General features: G+C 39.4%; 1 protein-coding gene across 1 annotated transcript; it reads left to right on the plus strand.

Annotated features, from left to right (window-relative positions):
• The first annotated feature begins 171 nt into the window (after positions 1-171).
• On the plus strand, positions 172-21,761 carry Zwint (ZW10 interacting kinetochore protein). The gene is made up of 8 exons (XM_036167966.1): positions 172-234; positions 1,713-1,803; positions 1,967-2,090; positions 2,254-2,420; positions 2,538-2,594; positions 2,757-2,896; positions 2,977-3,093; positions 21,370-21,761. Exons 1-7 carry the CDS (start codon positions 197-199, stop codon positions 3,089-3,091), a joined length of 732 nt encoding a protein of 243 aa, XP_036023859.1. The 5' UTR covers positions 172-196; the 3' UTR covers positions 3,092-3,093; positions 21,370-21,761.
• Positions 21,762-22,067: the final 306 nt, after the last annotated feature.

Raw genomic sequence — 22,067 nt, forward strand, 5'->3', positions numbered from 1 at the left:
CGCAGGCGCAGACCCTCCAGCCCGTCCACACGCTCCAGATGCATCTGCGCGTGCGTCGAGGGCGGGTCCGGAGTCGGCACTTGGCCAATGAAAACAAGGCGATGTTCCTTAGATTCCCGCCCACCAACCCAGCAGCCAATCGCTTGCCTAGGCGCGCAGTTCCGGGAGAATCCAAAGGCGCCATCGCTGCTGAGCCATGGAGGCTGCAGAGAACGGAGCTGATGCTGCTCAAGCGTGAGTGTGGGAGGCGGGCGGCTGGGGCGGGCGGCTGGGGCGGGCGGCGGAGGTACCCGGCGGCTCAGGAGGGTCGGTGTCACCCTAGTTTAGGAGGGCGACCTCTGAGAGACGGTCTCGCTCTTAATTTAGGAGTTCAGGCCCTGAGGGGCGTTGTCACTGAAATTCAGGAGTGCAACTTCTGGGGGATTTATTTCTCTGTTTCAGGAGTGATGCCTCTGGGTGGCTGTCGTAGGTCACCTTAAGTCAGGTGCTGCTTTTGAGGGACTGTCCCTTGCCCGTCCAGAGCCCCTGTGGTGCATTCTAAAAGAATCAGTTCCATTACGGTTTGTCCTAACCAACCTTTGGCATTCTAGGACACTTGTTGAATTTCTATCACAACGTTTTTCGTTGGTGTGTTTTATACTTACATCTGTCCCCTAGTGGATTGTTCCAGCCAGTAAGGAAAGGCTGGGCACTACATCAAGTCTCCTTAGTGTCCCACGTGTGTTCTGAGAGGAGCCCTTGCTAGGATGACTCCGAAGGCTCACCTCAGTTTTGTCTTTTGTCTGTTTCTGTGTACATATCCCTGGATACTTTCAGACCAACTCAGGTAGCTTTTATCTAACGAGACTCTCCCTATTTAAAAATTTAGCCACCTCAGCACCCTCCTTATCCTCCAGTATTCCTGATGGCTTCCTCATGACCTTTGGTGTCCATTGCATGTTCTCCAGGCACACAGCATAGTTCTGATCCCAGTCTGGAGCCCCTTCGGGTCCTTGTGTGGACTTTGGTCAAGTTGGGACCCTGAGCATTGGCACAGCCCCCTGTTGCAGAATATTATTTTAACAAGGCAAAGATGTGTTACATTTGTTTCCGCTGTGGAATATTTCTTTAACTGTGTAAAGGTGTGTGCTACATTTGTTTCTTGCTGCTTTTGTTAACGATGTAAAGATGTAGTTCATTTGTTTATTAATTATGAAAAGATGTGTTGCTGTTTCACCTTGCCTGCTTAAGGCACCTGGTTGGCTTAACAAGGAGCTGAATAACCAATATCTAGGCAGAGAAGAGACATGTTCGGCTGGTGGACAGAGAATAAATAGGAGGAGAACTCTGGAGAACAGAAGAAGAGAGGAGAGAGCGAGGGAGAAAAAAAAGAGAGATGTCTGGGGCTAACCAGCAAACAGAGTAAGACAGAAAGACAGACTGAAAGGAAGGAAGGAAGGATTAACAAAGAAAGAAAGAAAGAAAGAAAGAGAGAAAGAAAGAAAGTAGAGAGCCCCAAGACAAAAAGGTAGGTGAAGAGAAACACATTAAGTTAAAGAAAAAAAAGCTAAGCTAAGGCTGGGCATTCATAACTAATAAGTTTCAGTGTCATGATTTGGGAGCTGGTTGGTGACCCAAAAGGAATTCCGGTACAGTCCCCAGCATATACGCATGTGTATATGTTCTTTAGAGCTAGTGTACTGTGGAATCATGGTGTCACTTGTTTTCTACAGGGTCCTGGCTGAGGTAGCAGTCATTCTAGAGCCTGTAGGCTTGCAGGAAGAAGCAGAGCTGCCGGCTCGGATCCTGGAGGAATTTGTGAGGGTATGTACAAGGTGGAACCCAGCTTTTCAGAGGGTAAGGGCTGGTCTTAGGATTGCGCGTTGAGATTTCAGGCAGCACTGTGGAGGAACAAAATGGAAGACGATCTTGGCGTAGAGTGCCTGAAGGTAAGGGAAGTCCCTGCTTCTGTACTCACTCTGAATAGAACTCTCGGAAGAAGGACAAGCTGCTTTGTAGCCAGCTGCAGGTAGTGGATTCCCTCCAGAATTTTCTGGCTCAGGAGGATACTGCCCAGAGCTCAGACGCTTTGGTCTCTGAAGACATGAGTCGTAAGTAGGCTTGGATTTGTGGTAGGGTCTGGTCTGAAGGGTTGAAGAGGGAGATGTGAGTGATGTCTGTGTCTAGCTAATGGGAAGACTGTGGCCAAGTGTTTTGGAAGCCTTGCTGCAGACCAACCTCACTCATGCTCTCCTTCTTTGTGGCCCATCTCAGGACGCCAGGCAGCTGAAGCTAAAGACCATTGGAAGGAACTGAAGGCCACGTACCAGGGCCATGTGGAAGCCATAAGATGTGCCCTGACCCAGGCCTTACCCCAGGTGGAAGAGGTTCAAAGGAAGTACACAGAGCTCCAGGAGGCTTGCGAGCAACTCCAGACTAAGGTACACCTAGAAGACTTGAGAGAATGAAGGGCAGGAGGAGGGGAGGGGTAAGCTGGGTTGGACTTTAGGCACCGTCTCCAAAATGCAGCCTACGAAGTCAACATTTTCTCCCCACAGAAGCAAGTGATTGAGGAGAAACTGCAGACAGCTCAGAAGCAGTGGCAGCTGCACCAGGTGGGCTCTGACTCTTCTCTAGGCTGTTCTCTGCCTCAAAATGGTGATGTACCTTTTTCTGTCAGTGAGTGTGAGCCCTGAGCTCTAAGCAGGGGCGATTGGGAGTGTGACTCCAAGGTAGCAGCATTCCTTGAGTCCTGTCTGCACCTTCAACCCCATCAGAAACGTCTGCAGAGCCTGGTGAAGATTGCTGCGGAGGTCACGGAAAGTCAGGCAAGAACTCAGCAGAAGCTCGACCAATCAAATCAGGAGCTGGAAACGTTGAATCAGCAAGCAGAAGAGGAGCAGGAGAAGCTGCAGAGGTGAGGCTGGAATCCTGGGTGGGTGACTCAGGCAGTCTACCTGATACTGTTGTCACTGCACACAAACTCTGTCCTTTTAGGACCCAGACCTACCTGCAGCTACTGTGCACCCTGCGAAATAAGCCGGAGGTCCTCGAAGCCAAGGCTGAGAACAGAGACATCACAGGAAACACCCTTCCACCTGAATCTCTCTAAAGGTAAGCCCCATCAGCTGACCATAGAGCACAGCAGAACAGGGAAACCGTGGAGGGGCAGTAGTGTGTTCTTCCAGCTGAATTAAGAGTTGATTTGACAGATGTAAAGAGTAGTTGGAGACTTGAACTGACTCATTGTCCAGATATATATCAAGGCCAAAGGCCCACACCCTCAAGTGATGACTTTCTGGGTGATGATAGCAGTATACATGACTCAGAATTTGGTGTCCTTTAATTTGCAAAGTTGAATGGGAATCCTCTACATCTGAACTCTAGATCTGAGGGAACAGGAAGTGGGAGGGTAGGAAGAACATGATTGTAAGAATTTGAAAAGACAACGCTCCTAAATACATTTTTAATTTTTTTCAGAGAATGCCATTTGTAATAATTGCTATTTTTTTGATTAGACTGGGAAAATAGTTGTAGCCTCAATGTGATCTTTGTTTAATTTTTCCTATGGGTTTGGAATTATTTCTTTTAAAATTGTGTGATGTTTCCTTTGGATTGTGTTTGTTATTTTTTTCTACTTACATTTTTAGTGTGTTTGGGTTTTTTGAGGTCTGAAAAAGTGTGTTCAAGTTTTCAACTATGATTGTTAATTTACTTATTTTTCTTCAAAGTTCTGTTATGCTTGCTGGTATTTTCATCACTTACTTCTTCTGTACCAATCCTTTACCATTATGTACTACTTGCCCTCTATCTCTACACAAATACCTTTAGACTTACAGTGCAGCATTTTAAAAATTAATGTAACCTTGCCAATTCTCTTTGCCTACCTTTTATCTGGCTTACCTTTGTCTGGATTTCAATTTTGAGTTTCAACCTTTTTTAATCCTATCATTTGTCACTTGTGTGCAACATTTTTAGGGCTTCTTTGAAAAATTGGTTTCAGTCATACATTAAGATTTCATAATGCTCAGTTTATTATTATGTAATTTCCATTATTTTAATTTTCTTTGTGCCTTAGTTTTAATGTATTGTCTTGTTGTATCTCTTTTGTCCTTTTTATTGCTTAGAAGCTCTGTAAGTTCAGCTATCATTAGCCTAAAGTTAATGTGTAAGGAATATTGATCCTTTTCTTAAACACAGAAAGAAGCCCAGAAGGCATTACTATTGATATATCATCCCTCTTTTAACTAATAAAATACAATTGTTCATCATACTACTTCTAGCCTGTTTATATTTTCACATATTAAAATTTTAGTCATTCAGTGCAGTATTCACATCTACATATGAATTTACCATTTACTTTACCTTGATTTTACATTTTATTGCTTTCTTATAGAGTAGCTTCATCATGAAGAAATGTCTAATAATTTCCTTTAGAGTTGGTCTTACTTACTTTTCTATTGCTGTCAAGAGACACTGTGCCCAAAGCAATTTAAGGAAAGCATTTAACTCAGGGCTTCCTATGGTTTCAGACCATGGAGTCCATGACCACCATGGCAAAGAACATAACAGCAAGCAGGCGTGGCTCTGGAACTGGCGGCCGAGAGCTTACCTGTGGTCCATAAGCAACAGGCAGAGAAGAGAGACTGGGTCTTCTGGTTTGGCCTTTTAAAACCTCACAGCCTCACTCCAGTGACCCATCTCCAAAAGACCACACCTCCTAATCCTTCTCAAATAGTTCTAGGGACCAAGCAGTCAAGTATATGAGCCTATGGGGCCCACTCTCATTCAAACCTCCATGGAGTACAAAGACTGTATAACTTGAATAATTTGGTTCCTCCTCAAAGTAGTTCCTCATACTTTTCTGACTCTCATTGTTTCCTATGAGAAATGTACTGCAAATTTCAAAGCTCTTTCTAGGGTATGCTTTTCTTCTTTTTTTTTTTTTTTTTTTTTTAAACTTTATCAAAGTAAAATAGAAAAACAGTGTATAGTATTAAGGTATACAACATGTTTTGATATAGGTATATGCTATGAAATGATTAAATCAAACCCAGTAGTAGTTATAACTTCACACACTTTTCTGCATTGAGACTACCCAAGATTCACTGTCTTAGCAATTTTTAAGCGTACAATAATTCAGCTGGGTACTGTATACTCAGATTGCCAGAACTCATTCATGGGTTCTTACTTAAGCTCACTGTCTGCTCACAGAATCTTATGTTTTCTACTTTGTCATTTTATTATGTTGTGAATAGTTTGGGATTTACTTTTACTTGCCATTAATTGAGCAAGTACCAGTCTTTCAACAATTCTAGAATGTTCTCAGCCTAGTTTCTTAGGAATGGACCCTGTTGGGTTATTCTAAAGGAGCATTTAGTTTTTTTAAATGTCACTGTAATTGTATGTTGGTATCCATTATTCAGTCATCTGTTTCTGAATTTTTAATTTTCACTTCAAGATGTTATATTAAAGATCAGTATACTTTTAGTTATTTATTTTTCTGTGTTAAGAATGATGCCCACAGAAATCTTGTCATCATGCTTGGCTAGGTTACTAGTTTACAACCTTAGTACACTGCCAGTATTGCATGCTGCCATTTGTTCATGTTTGAGTAATCTCACTGTGAGCTCTCCTTTTCCTGACCTTTGTCTTTGGCAACACTTTGTGCCTCAAACACAGCTGAAAGGATTCTGCCAGCAGCTAAAGGGTACCACCAGTGTAACGTGTAAAAATTTTAAAGTACATATTTGTGCTATTCTTTGTATCTGCATGCTACCTAGTTTACGTTATTGCTGTCTGGATGTTATTTCTCTTTCTCATTAGTATGTCCCAAGAGGCTTTTATTTCTATTATTTGTCTTTCAAAACTCTAGCTGAGGGTACAGATAATGGTAGAACACTTGCTTAGTATATATAAGGCTCTACAATTAATCCATAGCTCCACAAATCAAGGGGAGTGACAGACATTTCAAACTTTGGCCTTTTTACTGTTTTTTTTTTTTTTTCTTTTAACTCACTCTTCTTTTAATTATTTGTTAGTTCCTTGTGGCATTTATTTTTAATATTTGTATAATTTAGACAATATTTGGTAGGTGAAGAAAATGCCCTTTCTCCCATGTGTAGGGTTATATATTTCATTGAGGCATTATTATTTTATAATTTTGTTCTTCCTAACTTAGTTACCCGAAAGTATACTAAATTATCAGTCATAACATTAGAAATTCCTGCTAACTTTGAAAATGGAAAATCTTGTTTCATATACTGTTAGTCCTTTCCCATTTTCTGGCCTTCCAGAGATGTGTTGCATGAATCCTAATTGGTCTTTTTTTTTTTTTTTTAATTTAATTTAATTTTACATATCAGCCATGGGTTACCCTGTCCTTCCCCCTCCTGCCCCTGCCCTCCCTCTAGCCCCCCTCCCATTCCCATCTCCTCCAGGGCAAAGACTCCTCTGGGGATTCAGCTCAGCCTGGTAGATTCAGTCCAGGCAGGTCCAGTCCCCTCCTTCCAGGCTGAGTAAAGTGTCCCCACATAAGCCCCAGGTTCCAAACAGCCAGCTCATGTACCAAGGACAGGCCTGGGTCCCACTGCCTGGGTGCTTCCCAAACAGTTCAAGCTATTCAATTATCTCACTTATCTAGAGGGCCTGATCCAGTTGGGGGCTCCTCAGCTTTTGGTTCATAATTCATGTGCTTCCATTAGTTTGGCTATTTGTGCCAGTGCTTTTCTAATCTTGGTCTCAACAATTCACACTCTTACAGTCCCTCCTCTTTCTCGACAATTGGGCACCTGGAGCGCCACCTGGGGCCTGGCCAAGGATCTCTGCATCCACTTCCATCAGTTATTGGATGAGAGTTCCAGCACGACCACTAGGGTATTTGGCCATCTGCTCACCAGACTAGGTCAGATCAGGCTTTCTCTCGACCATTGCCAGCAGTCTATAGAGGATGTATCATTGTGGATTTCTGGGGACCTCTCCAGCACTCTGCCTATTCCTGTTCTCATGTGGTGTTAATTTATCATGGTCTGTTATTCCTTGTTCTCCCTTTCTGTTCTTGATCTAGCTGGGATCTGCTCCCTTAAGCTCTCTTTCCCTTGAACCTTGCCCTTTATTACCCCCACTCACATCCAGGTTGTTCATGTAGATCTATCTTATCCATTTCTCTGTCATTGGGTGATCCCTATGTCTTTCTTAGGGTCCCATTTTCTAGATAGCCTCCCTGGAGTTGTGAGTAGCAGTCTAGTCATCTTTGTTTTACATCTAGTATCCTCCTATGAGTGAGTCCATACCATGTTTGTCTTTCTGAGTCTGGGTTACCTCATTCAGGATGATTTTTTTCTAGATCCATCAATTTGCCTGCAAACCTCTTGATGTCATTGTTTTTCTCTGCTGAGTAGTACTCCATTGTGTATATGTACCACATTGTCTTTACCGTAATTGATCTTATAATAAAAACCCGGAGCCAGGTAATGGGGGAAAGATCAGAGGAAACAAGCCATAGCCACTTCTCACCTTGCCAACTCCTCAGTTGCAAAGGGAAGATCCTGCCTCCAAAAATCCTCAGACTGAATGTCCCTGAGTCCTCCAGGGTACTGAACTCTTGTCTTCTCCCACCTTATAGTCCTTTCTCTGCCCAGCCATATCACTTCCTGTCTCAACCTTCCTAGTGCTGCAATTAAAGGCTTGTGACTCTCAAGTACTGGGATTAAAGGCGTGAGCCACCATTGCCTGGCTTTGTTTTTCTTTTAGACTGGATTAATCTCCTGTAGTCCAATCACTGCCTCCTAGGTGCTAGGATTAAAGTTGTGTGCCATCACTGCCTGGCCTCTGTTTAATCTAGTGGCATGCTCTGTCCTCTGATCTTCAGGCAAATTTTATTTGTTAGAGTACAAACAAAATATTACCACAGAGATCAGTACATTTCATCCCTATATTACAGAATCTATGTAACTTGCATTAAAATGTCGTCTTTGTGTGTTTTTTTATGCATAAATTTTGAAATACTAGTGGAGTGTGAAATTGAATACATTGATTTAATCATGATTCCTGGCTCAGTCTTTGAGTGACCCATTTGATACTTGGATTGTTGGGTTCTGAAAAACTCACTGTTTGGGTTCTTAGTCTATTAACTGATAAACATGCTTCACTGACACACTTGGCACTAGAATCAGCATTTCTTAGGAATTTTGAAGCCTTTTTCAAATGTCTTTTGAGAAACATAAATTATCTTACTTTAGTTGAATTAAGAAAAAAGTTCTAAAAAAGTTTTTTTCTTTGTGATACTTCATCTCTTGCTTTGTAGGCCATAATGGCCTTAAATTCTTAGTCTCTTGCATCAGCTTCTCATGGCTGAGATTATAGCTGTTTACCAACACGTCTTGATAAAGACCTCTTCATGGAATCTATAATATGTAAAGATTGGTACCATATTTTTATACATCTGTCAAATTATGACAGAATTTAACTAGTCCAGAAGGTTTTCATACTAAATTTTTTGTCTCATTGTGTATCTCAGCCATAGTTTATGTTCTACATGTATGTGGAAAGAAAATAGTATCTTTGAGGTAGAGCCTGGTCTTGATATATGTGAATCCTGGATTAACTGGATCAGATACTATAATATATAATGAGTAATTTAAAACCGTCTATTTAATGAAGCATAGTATCATATCTTACCATTTGTTTTCAGAACTCCAAAATTGTTAGAAATAGAAGGGCTGTTTCTAGTTTGAAAACCTCTGTTCATAACAATAGCTGCATTGCCTATTTCAACATGTCATGTACAATCTGAGAGGGAATAAGAGCAAAAACAAACACTAAGCTCGGTGTGGGAGTTCAACCACAGAGACACATAATCCATGTACATGAATGGTATATGTCCATGCACACATGTACATGCATTGGGCAGAGAACCATATAAAACGGAGCAAGAGTGTGACAACTTTCTTCATAGTAGGTTTCCTTTTTCAGATTTCTTCTCCATACTCCTATATACAAGACCCTACATACTTTTGTCATCAAAAATCATTATATACTTTGATTTGTGGTGTATTCATACTTGAAAAATATTTGGCAAATATTCATTGTATACTATTAGGGGAAAGCAAACTAGAGAGCTAGGGAGTTTTAGCTCAATTTCAAGCATGTAATTACCTGGAGGCAAATATCAAATATTTATTGAAGGTGCTGTGTGCTGAAAATAAGTCCTGAGCATTGAAGGCCACTGTACTCTCCAAGCTTAAATTTAGGAATGGAAGAGGAAAAGTGAATTCTATCAAAAAATGATAATACCTTCTACCGTTTAAGGCTAAGAAATAGAACGTTTTGGCCACATCCAGGATGATTACACTTATCAGGCTGAAAAAACATTAAGAATGGAATCAGGAATACTAGGAGCCAAGGAGAGCTTGGATCAGAGGTTATAATATGGTAGAGGAAATAGTGAGGCTCTATGAGCTTGTACCATCATTGCTACATAGAGTCAGAGCCTTCACCCAGAATATAGAGAATCTAGTGAAGTTTCTTACTTTGGGGGAATATCTTCAATTGCATTTTAATTTAGGGAAATCATCAGTGGCAGAACAGGCATCAGAAAAAGAAAAAAAGAAAAGTGCTTCCATTCGTATTGCTTTTGGGGACTATAGAATGACAGTAGCTGGAAAACTGAAATCCAGGCAATTAGATACTACCTGAAAGCAACATTGGAGTGGCACCCAGATGGAGCCTCTTATTTTGGAATGCAGCTATTTTGAAAAGCCTACTTTCAAAGAATACAATGTAGCTGGGAACTACAGCATATTTTCTGGGATAATGACTAAGGCAGTTGAATGACACTTGTATTCCTAGATGGTGTCCGTTACCAATTAAAAATAAAAGGTGATACCTCTGGAAAACAGAACTACCTACATTTGCAGTTGATACTCCATGGTAGTAGTCACTAAAGGCTCATGAACGTTGGAAAGCATTTTGAGCAATGAAAAATTACTCATTGTGTCTTATAATAATCTATCAAGGATGTAGGAATTAATTGAATATATGAAAGGAAAAGAACCACCATCTGTATGTAAACATTTAAGTAAGAGCTATGCTTATAATATTATAAATAATAATTTTAGACAATGGGTGCGGTTTGTCAGTCTAACAACTTTAATACTTAGATTCAACAATATTCTTAGATTCCTTAAATTTAAAGCAAAGAGGAAATTTCAAGTGCTGCTGTCATCCTTGGTACTAGAAATAAGCATTTTAAATTATTTTGAGAAATTAAAAATTTTATCCAGTGGCATCAAGGAGATGGCTCAGTTGGTAATGTGCCTACTGTGTGAGCATGAGGACCAGAGTTCAATCCCTTGCATCTGTTTCAAACATGCTAGACATGGTGACAGAAGTTGCTTGTAATCCCAGTATTGTAAAGGTGAAAACAGGTGTATCCCTGGGGCTCATTGCTGAAGGGCATGATGGAAGAGAGTACCACACCTCATAGCAACCAGGTGAGGGAGGGCACATACATGCCTGTGAACACATGCTCTTATTGCTAACACCGCTAGACTCTTTAAGGCATACTCCCAGTGACCCGCTTCCTCCAACTATGAACCACCTCCCAGTCCATTCAGCTAGAGTGATCCCTTGGTGAAAGAAAAGCCCTCCTGATTCAGTCACCTCTCCACTACCAGTCAGGTCCTCGGGCTTCAGCACACGAGCCCTTCTGTGGTCTATTTCATTTCTAGTGCAGAATAGTAACTATAGATTGTGTATCTTTTGAGGAAAGTTAAACAGGTTTAATATGTCTAAAGCATAACTTGTTTTGCATCTAATTAAATTATTTAAATTAAATGTTTCTTTGGAAATTGAGCTCCCCAAAAGTAGTATATGATTTAAGGTAAATATTTATCTCAAATTAATATTCTATAAAATACAAACATGTTTAACATGTTTTTGTATTTAATATTACTTTGTAAACTTAGTTATGAAACTAGTACATTTTATTTTCTCTAGGTGTCCAGTCTAATAGAGAAGAATTTTGTATGTGTATAAAATTACATATGAGTATATACATATGCAGTATATATGTGAACTGTCAGGCATCTTCCTTCTAAATTTATTCTGCTTTGAGGAGGATGGTGGTGGTGCATGCCTTTAACTCCAGCACTCGGGAGGCAGAGCCAGGCGGATCTCTGTGAGTTCGAGGCCAGCCTGGCCTACAGAGTGAGATCCAGGATAGGCACCAAAGCTACACGGAGAAACCCTGTCTTGAAAAACAAACAAAAAAATTTATTCTGCTTTATTCTTTCAAGACTCATTTCAGTGATGAAGATACCTGGAGACTACAGGAATCTTGTCTAACTTCGTTACAGTCTTGATTACTATCAATGGTTTACTATATTTCTTTTTTACTGGGTTTCCTATTCATTTGTTTACAAAGAAACTAAATGACTGCTTGGCTCAATGTTTAATTTTGTGTCAGGAGCTGTGTTTACATTCAATGCTATGGTGTATTTCAAGAGATGTTTGCTTCTTGGAAGTTTTTCTCAATTTACCATCATTAAAGTTTTGTGAGACTATGTATTTTATTCAGTCAGTTGAAGTATTTATAATGTTTCCCACATGGCTGATGGATAGTATAAAAAAAGGATTAAATATGATGCATTTTCTTCAGGAATGACTATCTTCACAGCATGTGCTTTGCAGGAAATGTGGATAAAGTGTCTTCATTCTTACAGCAAATCCTCTAAAGCTTTCCATAATGTTTCATGATGTCCTCAGTTCCTTCATTGATAATTTCTCTGCCTTAATACATTCTCTATTAACAAATTATCTATTGGATTGGCTGAAGCCTTTCTTGATTTTACTTTTCTGGGTGTCTTGAATAAGAAACCAAACTTAGATCTCTCTCAGCTGCTTGCTTTCTTAGTGATATTAATGGATAGTCTGTATATGGAAACACTGACAAGACTTGCTTGCTAATTATTTAACGTATGTTTTCCTGGGTATATCTGGCATGAAAATCATTCTTTGAAGGTAACCAGAGGCTCTGTGACCATTGCATTTTCCACAGTGGAATGGTCCTTGAACAGTTCATGAACTAAGACAGTGAAGAGGTGAGGTAACCTGAATGTAATTATGGAAAACAATTCAAGTACCCTTGAGTACAACGATCTTTGTCTATGGTAAAATTTTATAGTTTAGATTAAAGGTTGCTATAGTACTATGTTGTGTGCTGATTTTTTTAATTGATCCCATGGTGGAACTTGTTCTGTATACAGGGGGTTATCCCTCATGGCCAGTCTCAGCTCCTATCCTGTAGGGATAGGGACCTCAGTAGTCCAGTACCAGTCAGTCCAGTCTTTTTCCTAATGATGCAAGTAAAATACCATCACTTTCCTACCACACTGACCATCCAGCCACTATGGATTAATAGACATTTTCCATAGGAAGTGACTTTGCTCTATTAAATATGCTATAATCGATATAAAATACATATTCCCAGGAAATATGTCAGGGCTTGCCTAACTCCCTGGAAATTGAGTAGATCAAGAAAATATCTTAGAAATGGTGAGGCGTGAAATCTTTATAGAGATAATGCCTTATCAAGGAAGCATTAAAGTATACTTTAAGCACAATAAACATTTGGATTCTAAAATCCAAGAGAGATGGCATAAGTATTTTGATGAACAGTAAGAAGTGTGGCTGGAGAAGCTAGAATAGATGGGCTTGTGCAGCTAGGGGAGAACATTGCTTGACTCAAAGCAGTTGTTGGACAGTGTGGCAAAGGACATCCTGAAGAATTTGAAGATTAGAGCTAAAATCAAATACATGTTAAAGCTTTAAGCTCTTACCTGTCTTTTTAATATTAATTTTTTTTATTATTTTTAAAATGAAAATAACATCTTTTGAAATCCTCCTGGTTTTGAGCAAAGATGATAGTTCATGGTTATCACACAACTTTTGTATTCTGGACATTGAATACTTAAGTATTACTGTTGCTGTTTATAGACCTAGTAACTGTCCATCTGATACTTAAGGTGAAGAGAATTCCAGCAATTGCTGTAATATTCAAATTTAAGGGCAATTGTATTCAAGTTTCTTTGTGCAGGTCATAGTTAACATACATTTGTATTTTTGTCTCGTTAATGATCAAAATATACTGTGTTGAAGGCTTTGGTTCTTAAGATTCAGTTCAGGAGAATTGATGAAAGTTCTTTAAAGCAAGATTGACTATACAGGAGATTTGTCATACCTGCTTCCAAGTTTAGGTCTTGAAAACATTAAACATGTCTGGTGACTGTAATGCTGTGATCTTAGGGACCCAGGAATGGTATGCTGTTTAACAGCATCAACTTATTAACAGTGTCATCTCACTAAATAGCTTTTATAAATACCATTGAAACACTGACTGGAAATTTTTGTCTTGGATTTCTTGAGACAGCTCTGTTTTGTAGTTCAGATCTGTGTCAAACTTGTAACCCACCTGCTTCCACTCACTTGATGGGATTATAGGCCACAACACCCAACTGGTGTGAGGAGGGGAAGAGTCCACAAGTGGAGTCTAGGTTCTCCAGTCTTGTAAGAAATAGCACTAGCAAGGACAGTTGTGCTGGACTGTCTAGGAAAGGGAAGGGGCAGGTTTGTACATTATATGCTACCTCCAGAAGAGTTCTATCACATACAAACATTCTGATATCTCCAAGCAATCATTTTGGAAAAATCCCACTTACTGTCAGTGCTAATTTTTTTCAATATGAGAAGCTACTTCAAGGATTATTCATGTCCAGTTTCAAAATAACAGGATTCAAATGGATTCTGTGTGCATTCACATCTGTCCTCACAAAAAAATGATATGAAACTGTACTGCCTCATAGTCTACTCTACTGTTCCTTCAAGTAGCCTTTATGCTAAAACACAAAACAATATGTGCTTTGAAGAGACCATTACTGAACTGCTTGTATCCTTAAATATCTCATAAGTCACAAAATACCAGTGTGTTCTCAGATACTGAACACCATATTGAATCAGTTACCCCATACTTGGGAAGGTGTCCTAAGTTTATAAACCCCTCACACACTGGGAATTTTAGAGTACTAATGAATGCTACTTCTGATCCCTGACCTGATTTATGATTTGATTGGTAGGTTTAGGTTTTGTTAAAGTTTGTAAAGGAGGGAAAGAGTTGACATGCTACTTTTGAGTTTGAAATATTGTAGCTTCCTTGAGAAAACTGTTTACTCAATTGCTCTGTCTTTGGGGTGAGTCACTTATATATATGTTGATGTAAGTATATAAGTGTACATAGTAAATATATATATATATATATATATATATATATATATATATATATACTATGTATATACTTATATGTACACGTATATGCTTACATATACCATGTACATGTATATACTCATATCCATGCAGTGTCTGCTGTCCTTTGCTTTTCATGTTACTTCCTTGGCTGTATCTCCTACTTCTATGACACTCATACAACCTGAAGGACCATGAGAAAGTGACATCATGAATTACATGACTAAGTACGCTTTTGTATTCTCTTGGAGATTTCATACTCCAATGGAAAATTTCTTTTTTTAATTTTTATTTTTTGTTTTTAATGTGTATGGATATTTTTGCTTGTATATGTGCCTGTGTAGCATGAATCTTAAAGGTTCTTATTAATAAAATCAAACCCGAGGCCAGTTATTGGAGTGAATACTGGAAGATCAGAGACACAGAACAAGCCACAGCTGTCTCACCTTGCTAGTTCCTCAGGTGATCCTTTTTCCTCAGGCTGGAAGCTTCTGAGTCCTCCTCCACATGAATCTCAGCTGAACTATGTTGCTCCAAAGCCTGAACGCTTAACCAACCAAATGCTTAACTAACTACATGCCTTACTCCTTTAGTTCCTGGTCCTCAGGCCTTATATACCTTTCTCTTTCTGCCCCCACTCCCTGGGATTAAAGGTTGGGTTTCTGGGATTAAAGGCGTGGGTCACCATGCTTAGCTGTTTCTAAAGTGGCTTTGAACTCAGAGATCCACCTGGCTCTGCATTCCAAGTGCTGGGATTAAAGGCGTGTACCACCACCACCCAGCTTCTGCTCTGGCTTGCTCTGACCCATTTTCTAGCCACCATTTTTGGCTTTGTTCTAGTGGCTGTCTGCTCTCTGACACCAGATAAGTTTATTTCAGGGCACACACAATATTTTGGGGGAATACAATACCACATGCCTGTGTACAATGTGTGTACTATACCCAAGGAAGCTAGAAGAGGGTGTTGAATCTCCTAGAACTGTCGTTACAGAGGACTGTTAGCAGCCATGTGGGTGTTGGGAATTGAGCCTGAATCCTTTGGAAGGGGAACCAGTGCTCTTAACTGCTGAGCCATCCATCTTTCTTGCCCCTTAATGCAAAGTTTTTTAATCTTGTAATGATGTCCTTTTGTCTACTTTCTAACCACAAGGGGTTCGAAAATACTTTGAGTACTTTTTTGATTGTTCTTAAAAATTTATTTTTATTTTATGTGTAGGAGTGTTTGCTTGATATATGTATGTACTCTTCTGTGTTCTCCTGGCACATAAGGAATCCAGAAGAGATCATTGAGTCTCTTGGAACTGGAGTTAGAGATACTCATGAGCCCCCAAATGGGTGCTGAGAACTGACCAAACCTGACTCTTATAAGGCAGCTAATACTCTTGACTGCTGATCCATCTGTCTCTCCATCCCCTTATTGTTTGCTTTGTCATATTGCTCTGCTTCAGCCCTGTCTGTCATCTTTCTCTTCCCTACCTCTCCCTAAACAGAGAAATTTGTCACGTGATGTTTACAGAAAGTTTTCCTTGTTTTTGACCCTGAGCTAATTGATCTGGAAGATTTTTATTTACCTATAAAAATCCCAAATGTAATGTCTGTGATTAATAATTAAAGATGTTGATTTTTTACTGTCATTTCCGAATATCTCAAAAAAATTGAGTTGCCATAAAATACCTTAGAAGTGCAAATGCAGGGAAATCTTTTAGCAAGAGATACCTTTACTGTGTTCCTAAATGTATTGTCATTTGGGGTGTGTGTGTGTGTGTGTGTGTGTGTGTGTGTGTGTGTGTGTGTGTATGTGTGTGTATGCACTCACATATAGCCAGCCAACTCTTAAGACTTGAATTAGGTAGGTACAGTGATATTTGAAAATAGGGCAAGATGTGGTAGAAAGTCAAGCCATTGGTGCCAGAATAGCTTCCAGAAATGTGGAGGAAATACGAAAGCAATAGCATTGAGATAGTAGAGTGCTTCATGTCTTTGGGGAATGGCTAGAAGGCTGAGAGTGAGAACAGACTAAGGAAATAAGGAGCATGAAATGATGCCTGAAAAGCTCAGAGCCAGGTCATATTGGGGCTTTATGACTGTAGTTGGGAGTTTAGGTTTCATTCTGAGTTAAGAAACTAGCAGGAATTTTGAACAAGACAACTATGTGTATGCAATTTAAAAGCGCTTAAAGCTGATGTGTGAATAAAAAAATATAAGATGAGGCAAAAGGTAGTATCTGATTGAATCAGTCATACCTTTAGAGGGAGTGATAAACAATAAGATGTAGATAAATGTAAGAAAAGAGATAACAATTGTGTACCTTCTGGATTTCTGATGAAAAGACAGTGATGTTAATATTGGATGGCAAATTGAAAGCCTGCAGTGGCCTTGTCTTATTTGACAGATTTTATCTAGTCAGGGTCTTGATGGAAAATAAAAGCTAACAGCAGGGACCACCATAGAGTCTCCTAAATAAGATTTTGCTGGCCCAAGACAACCTCAGGATGCTGCTCTCAAGCTGCCTTTATTCCTTTTCTAGAAGTCTGCTTGTCTTGGTTGCCCACAGAGGACTTTGATGGGGCCAGTGATACTGCATGTGTTTGCTTGGCCTTGGTGTTCAAGTTGGCAATGGGAAGATAGTGGGAAATGCAAGCAGACAAACATGTAGATGGGGCTCTGTTGGGGAGAGGCCCTGCTGAACCTCCAGATGGAGGTCATCTCCCACAGCTGCACTCCTCAGTATGGAGGCAGCTATTCTTCCTGATTTGTTAGACTTCTCATGGGATGTTTGTCCTTGACACTCAGAGGTTCTATTGCTTAGAGTCAGTTCTGTAAAGATTATTTTATTTTATTAAAAAAAAACCTGTTGTGTGTAAATATCAAAGGTAGTCCTTTGCAGTCACTAAGCACAGGCATAAGCATTTACACCTTCATAGCATCTGATGGCCTATTGTTTCAAGACTTGATCTAATTTAGGACTATTTAATGAAACATGGTTTTAAATAACCTTGAACATTGAATTCTGCTGTGGAACAATGTTTGTACACTGTAAATGTGTATTACTTTCATTGGTTAATAAAGAGCTGACTGCCCTATAGCTGAGCAGGAGAGATTAGGCTGGAAAGCCAGACTAGGAAAATTCTGGGAAGAAGAAGAACAGAGTCAGAAGAGTTGCCTGGAGATGCAGAGGGAGCAAGGTGTGCTGAAGGATGGGTAAAGCTGGGAGCCACATTGTCAGCACATAGATTAACAAAAATGGATTAATTTAAATTGTAAGAGCTAGTTAGTAACAAGCCTGAGCTATTGGCTGAGAATTTATAATTAATATTAAGCCTCTCTGTGGTTACTTAGGGGACAGAAACCACCTATAGAATTCAATTTTTAAAAAAAGATATTGTGTGTGTGTGTGTGTGTGTGTGTGTGTGTGTGTGTTTGTGTGTTTGTTTTTGTGCATGCATCTGTCTTTCTTTGACTCTGCACTTGAGTTGCAGGTATCTTCAGAAGCTGGAAGAATGTGCTCTTCTTAGATCTGGAGTTTAAGGACATTAGTGAGCCATCTGACTTGAGTTGGGTGCTGGGAATGAAACTGGTTCTCAACAAAAGCATCAAGAGCTCTTAACCACTGAGTCATCTCTCCAGCTTTGAATCCCATCTTTAACATAACTCATGTTCTTTAAATTTTGTTGTTATTGTCTTTGGCACCAACTGCCTCCTTAATTGGTCAAGGTTCTGAAAAACAGTTTTACATCTTATTCTTCACGTGTGTGTGTGTGTGTGTGTGTGTGTGTGTGTGTGTGTGTGTGTGTGTATGTATTATATGTAAATAACAGATAAAATTTGTAACATGTAAAGAATTTTAGCAAAATTATAAGACTAATTCAAGGTTAGTTTTAGTATCAAAACTTCTTTCTGGGACATGACTGGAAGAAATCACACCTGTCCTAAGTCATCTTGGGGTTAATGTGTGAGATAGTGCATGTATGTAGAGGGAGAATGTGAAGTGCGCATAAGCATCAATGATATTGGATAGGATATTTTTGAGTCTGTATTTTGTTAACCTACTCTGAGAAGTGAAAGGAATAAGTGCAGAAGTATAATTTTCCTCAAACACTATGAGAAGCATTTGTATCCTGGCTGTGATTCCTAAGTTTTGATACAAACAACCCAGAGTCTGTGTTCTCTAAATGTGTTTGCAGAGGAAGCACTATGCTAGAGTTTCTTCATTTTCTAAGCATCATATTTACTGTTTACTCACTTGTTGAGTTGCTTTGCAACTTCATTGTGTCCTGTCATGGGTACCTCAAGTGAGACTTTCAGTTGTACAACTAATAATAATACATTTTTTCTTGCTTTTTTTAAAATTTAAAATTTGGCTTTTGGGTAAATTAATTTCAAAAGTAACATTCTTACATATAAGGCAAATGACTAGACCTTTGGTTAAAGGGACTTGGAAATGCTGGCACAGATGCTGAGAAACATGTGGATTAATTTCGTGGCGAGCTGGTGCAGTGAACATTCATGAATGCTCATGTGTAAGCTGCCAGGTGGCTTCCTATTCCTTTTTCTCCTAAGACACTTATCCATAAAGTAGCATGAACCTCTGCTGTGTGCTGTTTTGATCTTAACACAAGTTATAGTGAGAATCTTTAGTGTCACTAATGTGTACAGTAGCTTTCTCAGATACCCATTTCTATGAAATATTGTACTAGTACACTACATTCATTTTCATCTACTAATAAGTTAAAATTTAAGGTAGTTTATATTAAAGCTAGCTGAACTGGCACAGAGGTATTGAATAATCTTTTCAAAAAGACTAGATGAGTAATAATGCCAGAATTTAGATACAAAATTCTGACTCTAGCTTCCTGTGTCAACTGACTCCAGGGAAAGAGGAGACTATTGTAGAGCTGAATATTTGGCAGTTATATAATTTAGTAAGCTGGCTAAGAGTAATAATATGGTGACTTTCCCAAAGGTCTGTCTCATTGTGTCTTCTTTTGGGAAGTGTATTTTTTCCCTCTTCTCACATTAACTTCACGACTCATTATTTGTGTTAGGAGAAACACGTGTCCACTCATGAGGGGGCCTTGACTTCTCTTTTTGAAAATAACAGATGTGATGATGTGTAACCATAATATTTATCCTTGGAAGGCTGAGACAGGAGACTCACTGTTAGTTTAAGGCTTCACTAAGCTGTGTAGTAAGTACCAGGTTAGCCTGGGATATAGAGTGAGACCCTTTCTCAAAGATGAGTGTGTACACACACACATACACACACACACACACACACACATTAAATAAACCAAAAGCTGCTGCGATACCCTCTTCAATAACTTGGCTCAGAGAGGCTGGCTTGACTGCAGGTCGCTTGCCCTTCTACACTGCATTTGTAGATCATCTTGAGAAAAGAAATCAGTGCTGCCAAGCCATTCAGTGATGAAGGGAATGAAGATATAAACCCCCAAATTAAATCCACCCACTTTACAACTGTCCTTGGTCAGTTGGCTACTTACTTGGCCTGCCACATCCTGCTGGGGAGAATCGAGCTTATTAACAAAAGCCAGGAGTGTGGGATTGCAAGGTCTTACCAACAAGCTATTGGCTGGGTTGTTCTGCATGAGTGAAGGCCACCGCTGCTGATTCATACCAGACTTACCCATTAGCAGAGTCTAGGGATATGCTTGACAGTCACATACAGAATGACAAATAATAGCATATTTTCCCCCAATAATAGCTGCTTTCCCAATTAGAAGTTTGTAAAAATGACACAGATGAAAATAGTTTCTGAAGTGTTACTCAAGTCATGTAAGAAGATACTTACTCTTCCCTAAATTCATTTTTTTTTAATACTAGAAAGCTTCCTCCAAAGTTAATACTGAAATGGAGTTGAACCTGTTAAATTCTTTAAGTATTATTACAATGCAGTCATTTTTTTAGGCTCTTTTCCAACTTTTGTATATAATTTATAACTTAAAAAAATGAATTCAAGTGGACAAACCTTGGCCTAAATAATATTAGAAAATATGCTTTTCCCTCTATTGTCATGTTTTCTGGCCCCGTTTCCTCCTATTTCATCTCCTAATACTAGAAGCTCATTAACCACAACTTTCTAAGTGATAATCATACATTCCAAAAGGTTCACCTTCTTCAGCGTCACACCATTGACACTCTAGCACAAATAGTGAAGTAAATATAGCAACAAAAGTATTGAGTGAAAATACATCAGTGAAGGAACAATATTCCAGGGGGAAGGGGAGTTCCCATGGGATGGTGTTCGTTATCAAAGTACATTAAGTAGAGGAAGATAAGGAAAAAGAACACACACACACACACACACAGTGAGGGCTGAGTCATGTGAGTAAACATGGGATCTGTCTGACTAGATTCTATAAAGGATTCTATGAAAGGGGCTTATTAAAGAAATAATGAGAGTCACTATATGTGAAGAAAGAAAGAGAGAGGTAATAGATGGACCTTGATGACAAAGCTTATAGGACACTGGATTGGAGCCACTGAGAGAAACGTCAATAAAAAGCTTTGAGTATATGACCTGATTTATATTCACAATGACCACTTTGTCTTTTTCATACAGATTAGACCAGGGATGATAGGTTTGAAATACAGTTATTTTGAATCTATGAATGTATTTAATAAGGCTGAAGGATGACTAAGATCTGGGCCAGGTATTTTTGGCAGAAAAGTGTTAAGTCATGTGATTATGGGTACTTTTGAGCATCTGCTTTACCCCATTGATGGGCATTAAATGTTTGAACTATATGTCAGGGGAACTCCAAAGTGCCTTTATTCTGAACTGGTAGGATCCACTTCTATATTGAGATGAAGAATAGACAGGGTATTGGCCAGGAAACAAAGCTTAATTATAGTTTTACTAGGTTTATAGTGCCCATCCATTCAAGTGGCACATTTAGACCATTGTATTCATGTGTCTGGGAACCATAGATCAGACTGTAATTATGTAGCTTTAATGCTTCAGTGTATGCATCTTAAAAGACTGGAGTAGCTAAGAACTCAAAAGAAGTATGGCAACAACTAAAGTTAGGTTGACATCACATTCTTGTATCACACCTGTTTGTGTTTTACAAGGAACCAAGAAGAATACTGGTTTGGCATGGAGCACCTTATCTACGGAGAATCAGAAGTCTCATGATAATGCTGTGGCTTGAGAAGTGAGATGGTATAATGATGTCTTCAAGAGCTAAGGAATGTGGATTGAAGAAAATCTCGTTAAGATTGACTGCTGGTTGCAAAGCCTGTTAGCTGATCTTCAGGACATACTGAAATGCAGCAAACCTGAACTGCTGCTGAAGAACTTGTGACAAGACTCTGGCCTGGAATGTTAACCTACTATGTGGAGATGGAGTTCCTGGGAAACAGATTGTTGGGTACCTTCCTGGGAACAGGAATCAATCTTTCATTAAATCTCTCACTTTTTTTTTTCACAGTGTAATCTACCTTATTCTGCCTTATTTGAAATAAAAAAAAAAGATCATATGAACTGTAGTTGGAGTTTTGTCCAGTCCCACTCAGGCCCCTGCAGTTCCGCAGCCCACTTTCAAAATAATCACTCAGGAGCTCATATTAATTAAAATTGCTTGGCCATTAGCTCAGGGCTAGCTAACTATTGACTAGCTCTTACATCTTAAAATTAACCCATTTCTATTAATCTGTAAGTTGCCATGTGGCTTATGGCTTACCAGTACTTTTACATCTTGCTTTCTCTGTGTGTGGCTGGTGACTCCTGACTCAGCCTTCCTCTTCCCAGAATTCTCTTCTCTGCTTGT

This window comes from Onychomys torridus, chromosome 18, assembly GCF_903995425.1.
Source record: "Onychomys torridus chromosome 18, mOncTor1.1, whole genome shotgun sequence".
Classification (NCBI taxonomy): Eukaryota; Metazoa; Chordata; class Mammalia; order Rodentia; family Cricetidae; genus Onychomys; species Onychomys torridus.